The 7,448-nt window shown below is 40.8% G+C and overlaps 1 protein-coding gene across 2 annotated transcripts in view; it reads left to right on the top strand.

The window, feature by feature from the left end:
• The window catches only part of HMGCR (3-hydroxy-3-methylglutaryl-CoA reductase), a 15,481-nt gene extending 15,304 nt beyond the window's left edge, over positions 1-177 (top strand). For both annotated transcript variants that reach the window (XM_029086429.1, XM_029086426.1), the window contains one exon: positions 119-177. In XM_029086429.1, the coding sequence (XP_028942262.1) occupies positions 119-177 (59 nt within the window). The remainder of the gene's footprint in view (positions 1-118) is intronic.
• The last annotated feature ends 7,271 nt before the right edge of the window (positions 178-7,448 follow it).

The following is a 7,448-nucleotide window of genomic DNA, read 5'->3' as shown; positions in this document are numbered from 1 at the left end:
CTGCTATTTTGCCTTTCTTCCAAGTACACAAGATTCAGTAACAATTACATTAGTATTAGCAACATACAATCGCAGTGTAACATTTGAGCTATCTAATGTAGTTACCTTACTGTTTTTATTAGGTCAAAAATAAACCTACAAGATCTTCAAGGAACCTGCACTAAGAAGGTGGCTTGAGTACTAAAATGGCTTTGAAATGAAGAATTGTTCTGGCAACTGACCAGGTGCACACTGGAAAAATAAATAATGTGAAATTTAGAATGAGAATCACCTTCAACTCAATGATATCTGTGTAAGATGAGCTGAGAGACCAACGGGCTTGTGTGAGACTACTTGCGCCTTTGACCTTCTTCAGTGCTTAGAGATAACTTAATGAAAGAAGTCCTCTGGGGTGTCTGGAAAGTGGCTTTGGAATTCTTACTCTTACACATGATTTTCTAAAGGGTCAATCTTTTGTTTTTACAGGTTAAGATTTTTACTAGTAAGCTCCTGGTAACTGCCAAGCTGGAAAGTGATATAATGTACTTGATACATTAAAGAAGAAAAAAAAAGAAAAAAAAAAAAAAAAAAGTTGGTCTAAACTTGGCTTGAATGCACTGGTCCTTGCCATCTTTATTTTCTGGTTAGACAAGCATGTTTTTTAAAGTGATGGCAAGTCTAATCACTTTCCATGAACTCACAATTTTAATTTTGTTCACATGTAAAACTTAGGTCTAGGCTATAAGACAATTTTATTGAATCATACTAGTTTTATAGAAACCTCTGACTGTATATAATACTTAATTTGCTGCTGCTTCAGCTAAGCAGCATTCAATGCTTTAGCTCCACAATTTAAGTTATTCCTTTATGGAAAACTTGTGACCTATAAAGTTCTGGACTGTTAAATATAATCTGTACTGAATTAGCAAAAAACAGTGTCTTCAACTGTTTTGTTATTTTGTTCAGGTAGAAAAATAGATTTTGAAACTGGTAACTCCAAAAATGGTTATGTTGTCAAGACAGGTGAGTAATTTAAGCAAATGCAGTTTCTCAAACTTTTGTTGATAGGAGTGCATTCAAACAACAGGAGTCAAGAACAGATGTTTACACTTCTCTTAAGGCACAGTGTGGTTTTTATATTCCTAATTATTACTTTATTTTTTTAAAGTGTTTGACACTTACTCCCCAGGAATAGGTGTGCATCCACTGCTTAAGCTGAGATAAAATGAAGCCAGAAAATCACACTGTTCTTTAACACTAGGGGATTTTTTTTATGTTTTAATTAATTTTAAACTTTCTTTTTGAGGGGGGAGTATTTATTTTAAGAAGAAATTTTATCCTTTTTTTCAATGAAAAGTACTAAATAAGGGAATTCAGTGAAATTACATGTTATTGCAACAGGCAGTTTTGATACTAAAATAGTGTACTTGGACCAGTGAAGCAGTCTCAGGTGTTCTTAATGTAATACAGAAAACCCAGCTGTATTCTGGTTTGATTCAGCTTCGGGAATATTGCTAAATGCATTGCCCTGCCTAGTTACAGGAGGAAATTGTTAGTATGCTTGATGATGGGGTTTTTTTGTTTGGTTTGGGTTTTTTTGTTTGTGTTTGTGGGGAAATCAGTGGAGTGGACTGGGTTTCGTACAGGAATGCAGCAGCATTCCTTAAGGGGATGACTAGCAGGGGTGCTTTTCTAATGTGCAAATTAGAATATAATTCATAATGGGTTGTTTTGTAGTACATCAGCACATTAATATCATTGTAATAAGCTCATAAAGCTAATGTGCAAGCATGAAGACTTACTACATGCTAGATATGTTATGATAGCATGTAAATATCATAAATGTTTATCTTCCTGCAGTATTGTTGCTAATAGCTACCATTTTATTTAAGGAAAGTTGGAACTACTTTGTTTCTATGTTCATTCAGTGATCTTATTTAAAGTAACACTGTTCTGGCAATAAATGGTGGTTCAGTGTTCATTTTGGTGGATTTAACTGACATTCTGTCTTGCAGAATTAACATTTTGTATTATTACTAAATTGTGTACATTTTGGTACAGAACTACTTTTTAAGTTTCAGTAAAACAATGGAAAACATACTGGCTTAATTGTGGTATTTTAAGCTTACTGTGGTGACTTAGTGACATACCTTAGTAGACAGCATAAAATAAGAGGCTTAAGAAAAATATGACTGGTGTACAGTACTAAACACAGTGACACTGGAACTTCTCAGCCCTGTTTGCAGAAGCCTGTACTCATTTATTGTCCTCAGATCTCAATTACGCTGTTTGCCCAAGCGGGAGAACCAGTGCACTGCACCCAGCTCTGATGGGGCCTGTGTAGGCATTTCTCCTGTCTTCCAGAAAACTGCTGAATTATACTTGTAGCTTGAATTAAACTACACTATACTTGTGTAGTTTCTCACATGCTCACCAAAGCCTGAGTTTCAAAGGTACTTTTTAATCTATTAACTTGCTACCTGAATTTTAAACACTGCTTTCACCAGGAAAATGCAATTTTATCAAAATCTGCAGTACTGTATCTTCTTGCAAGACAGGTTAAGCTGGAAGAGTAAAAGAACCCTTCAGTGCCACATCAAGAACTATTTGAAATTCTTATCAGAGCTTTTAATATCATAGTGCATCTTCACAGCAAAGTGGTTAAGCTTTTAGTCAGTACCCCACTACATATCCTGGAAACTTACCGAAAATTTCCTCCTCCCCACCCTCGTCTTTTCCTCACCTGTAGTCCAGCTCCTGTGTTTGGTTTTGTAACGTCCATCAGGCTGCACTGGGACATACAATGCAGTCTGCATTCTTCTTCAGTCTCCCCAGAACTACAGGTTTTATACCCGAAGCAGATGTTACCACTTCATACGTGTCAGAATGTTTGCGGAACTGAAGGGCTCCTGTTTCCTGCGTACGCACTGAAAATTTTGTGTAGCAAGACAAGATTGCTTCAGTACAAGAAACAGTCTTGTACTGAGTCCTTGACAAAACCAAACCAGCCGTCTGCAATCAAATTTCTAAAGCTGCTGCAACTTAAATGCTATGCTACTATAGTTGATAGAGTTTCCCAAGTATTTCAAAACCCTAGAAAAAATAAAAATAGTGTATCATACTCTGGTAACTAGTTTGCTTCTCTCTTTACCTAGACCACTTCCTTTCTCCTCTGTGTCCTGAATGTACTTTACCCCCCGCTACGCACCAGTCCCCTTCCTGCTGTCTGACATGAAAGTTTCAGAACCGTGAGGCTCCAGAGCTCTGCAGCTGACTAATTACACAGTTGCTGTCTGCTTTGATTTCTCTCAGCCAGAATAAAAAGTTACCAGTGAAGCGTGCCTTACCTTACCTTACCTCCCTGCCAGGACGAGCAGCTTCTGTTCACGCAGCGCAGGGATGCAAACCACATTCGTGCTGAAGGTAGGTATGATACCAGTAGCTGGTAGTGGATGGTGCCCTGATGCTGGGACAGGGCAATGCCAGCACGGGTGTTGCTGAGCAGGCAGAACAGTGCCCAGGAAGGAGCATGGCTGAGAGCCCCACTTGCTTTCTGATAGGAGCGTTGAGGTGTATCCGGGCTCCAGGTGTGTCTCTACACTGTTCAGTCAGTTCTCGTCCTTGGCATGAACACTGCTCATAAGGTGAACGCAGCTCTCAGAAAAGCTGCAGTGGGTAGTCTATCTTCCCACTCCTATCAGCTGCCTTTTTGGGTGGAGTGAGAGCTCTTACTGTTCCCTTTAAGGTCCTTTTAAGATACATTGTCATCATCTCCTCCTTTTGGGACATAACAGCGTTTTTGAGGTTGTGTCCTCTTACCTCCCTCCCTTTGGCTTTGATTAGAAAAGGTTTACACTGCACAATGACACCTGCTGAAACAAGGAGACAAAGTTTTTGGCTTCAGGCAGTGTCTTTGTTACAGCAAGAGTTTCTCTGCTCCACAGATCCTATTTGTTGCCTTGAGGGAAGCTGGGTAGTGCTGGCAGAGGCATCTTGCCTTACATGCAAGGTGATTACGGTGCTGTGCATCCAGTGAAACTCAAAACAAGTGGGCTATGTTGCTGCCTTCTTTTGCTCAGCACTGATGGCTCAATCCGTGTTTCACCCATAGCCCACACACAATCAAGTCTGCTTTATATCCTGTGTACAGGTAATAGCTGTGCTGCCAAGGAGAAAACTTTCTTTAAAAAGGTACTCGAAACAAGCCAGGTTACAGTACGTACAGCAGTCCAGCTCATTCCCCTTCTGTCATAGGTGAGAGCTGGCACAGCTGTGTGCGAGTGGCCCAGATTAATGGCTAAAACAGTTAAAATCAGCTCAAATTTGGGGAATACTGGCTCTAAAGGAGTGCTTCATTAGTGAAAAAAACGCGCAGGTCTATCAGGCACACGGGGAGACACCACTGTTGGCAGAGCTTCTGGTTAAACAGAACTGCACTTTTCAGGAATTATCTTGGCTTTCCCATGTGAAAATTGTTTCTGGGTAACTCTAAAGAGTTGGACACTCACTAAAGAAATGTTCTCTGAGCAGCTTCTTTTAATATTTAACAAAGCACCCCAAATTGGTCATTTAATATTCAGGGGGACAGTCAAATAGCATAGAAAACTACATGCAACTTTAATTTTCGCTTTGGTAATTCTAATTTAGGAACAGGGCCAAGTCTGTAAGCGACCAGGCTGGACAGTTCCTTGAAACCTCTCACTTGCAAAGTCTTCCTGCTTTGTAAGGTAGAGAGGAATAAATCATGATTGTACTGAGCGCGATAATAAGTCATCAGTTACCTGACATTTGTTTGTCCTCTCTGTCTTTATGCTGTAAGCTCGTGTAGTCCCTTTATTTAAGATGGTCCCTCAGCTATTGACACATCATTGCTCTTAGTGAAATGGCTAAGAACAACCTAATATTCTTTAATTACTTGCTAAGACATAAAATCATTTAATAGGTAATCCTAGCCTTAAAATTCTGTCAACAACTTTTAAAAATTTTAATTATGCAATGAACTCATTATATGAATTGCCTATTATATAACTGAGTGGGCTAATTACTTTCAATAAACTTGCACACAGATTTGTGGGGTGGAAGGCTTTTTGCTATTAATTCACTACCAGTGAATGCAGAATACTGTACACTGTCTGAAAGCAATTTTGATTGATAAAGGTGACAAAATGGGGATTCAGACCCAAAGTCTGTGTGATGAGAGAAAAAAAATTCCAAGTTTTAGTAACAAGGAAGAAAAAACCTTCACGTTAGTTTTTCTGTAACAACCTCCCTACTGTGCATGCTATTTCAATGTGTGACCATGGCTGGATTGCACGTTTCACCAGACATTTCCTTGCAGGAGCTCTGCACGGAGAGCCTGTTCTGTGTGCTTGAAATGTAACACAGAGCTGAGATGAAGGCCTGTCCCCGCACAGTGTCACATAATAAATGGTGTGGAATAAGGGGGGGGAATATTGTCCTGGTTTTTAGCTGAAACAGAGCTGGGTTTCTTTTTCAGTAGTTAGAATAGTGCTGCGTTTTGCTTTTCAGCCTGGGACTTTTTATGAGAGAGACACTGATAACATACCAGTGTTTGCATTTTTGTTGCTGGAAGTGATGGACTTTGTGTTCTGTTAGTCCACAAGCACAAGATCTAAGGGGGTGAGGAACATTTAAATTAATTAAGCTAAATTGGCATTTGGATATGGCAATGGGATGTTCCATATCATATCACATCATGTTCAGTATATTAGTGAGGGGCTCTTCCTCTTTTGTCTCTCTCTGGCTTTCGCTTGGGCTCTCGCTCTCCTGGGATTGCGGTTTCGGATCGGGATTGTCCCTCCTCTGGGATCGTTATCTGGGAAGGGGCCGGGCTCGGTCAGGAGAGGGCTGAGCTATAACATTGGGTGTCATTCACTTGCATATTTTGCTACTCTTATTATTATCTTTACTATTTTAATATTATTAATAGTATTATTTTAAGTTTTCTCTCTATTATTAAACTGTTCTTATCTCACCCTACAAGCCTCCTTATCCTTGCCCCTGAATCCTCTCCCCTGTCCCCTGGGGGTGAGGGGGAAGTGGGTGAACAGCTGTGTTGGCTGCTGGCCAAGGGCTGGCCCAGTGAAACCATCAGCAATGGGCATCCCATTTCTCTGATGCAGCCAGGTACATAAGAAGGGTTTTAAAGGGAAACACAACTTAGGTAGGTGGCTGCGGTTTACCCTCCATTTCTATCTCTGTCTCTCTCCATGTCCTTCACCTGTCTGACCAGTTGTCTTTTCTGTCTGCTGCATCTTATCTTCAACAAGTACAGAAAAAGTTCTTTTTAAAGTAACTTTAAGGTATGGAGGTGCACTGTAGAGCCTCTAAGCCCAAGGTGACAAGTAGCTCAGCAGCTGCAGGACTGTGTCATCACTGTCTTTTATGTGACTGGTAAGGGGGTTTGGAGTTGCTCCATGTGTGTGTGGAAGCCACTTTTGCTCACTTATTTTGTCCAGTTCTACAGGGGGGTTGCCCACTCTGGAATAATGTTTGTTTTCTGCATTGCACTATTGCATAGCTCCTCAGACTATGGAGCAGAACTACTTGAGGTAGATGTACTGGGGAATTTAAAAGAATTTACATTTCAAAGTAGAAAAGCAGACAACCTCTAAGGATTTTTTTTTTTGGCGTTTGTAGTAATGCTACCATACACCTCAGCTAGACAGAAGAGATAAATCTGTATCAGCACAGAAATAAGTGAACGTCATGAACTATTCCTCGCGAAACTGAAGCCCATTTTTGACCCATTTTTACTTTTCTTAGCTATCTTTCTCAATACACGTTCTTTCATTCTAACTGTATTATGGCTACATTAACTAAAGCTGATCTGTATATAAGAGAATACCTATTTTTTGCTCTTAGAAGCATAAGGAAGCTTGTAAACCATTTCCCAAACCTTTTGTTGAGCGTTTTCTTCCTTTATTTCAGCCCAGGCCTCTGATCTGCAATTGGAGAAGTGTATCACAACAGACACACGCTGTCAGCTACCTGCGGTGTGGCTCCAGCTTCAGGATCAGTCAGCAATGCAGTCAGGCCCCTTCTGGATTGCCCTGTGCCCCTGAGGTCACCCCAGTTCAACTGCATGGCTGTACTCCAAGCTGGCTCCCACACACTCGGGGCTGACACAAATCATTACTGCCCTGCGAGAGCACGCCGATGCCATTGCTCATTTGCAGGTGTCTGGCTTGTGCTGAAGTCAGACACACTGTGTCCATGTGGCACAAAGGCTTGTCACGAAAACAGCTACGGGAAAAATCAGACTCGCAACTCTGGGTTTGGGATCTGCAGGGCTGAGTTTACCTGATGCATACTGGGCATTTCTGTGACTGGCTCACAATGAAGGCTTTTCCCTCTGGTAAAAACCTGTGGCATCCAGATGAGAAACCCGACAGGCTGGTTTTCTGCCTTTTGTTCCCACATGTCCTGGTTTTGCTAGGATAGAGTTA

The sequence above is a fragment of the Antrostomus carolinensis genome, unplaced genomic scaffold (genome assembly GCF_000700745.2).
Source record: "Antrostomus carolinensis isolate BGI_N321 unplaced genomic scaffold, ASM70074v2 scaffold12280, whole genome shotgun sequence".
NCBI lineage: Eukaryota > Metazoa > Chordata > Aves > Caprimulgiformes > Caprimulgidae > Antrostomus > Antrostomus carolinensis.
The sequence above is the reverse complement of the archived record's forward strand: the minus strand, read 5'-3'. Positions and strand labels throughout refer to the sequence as shown.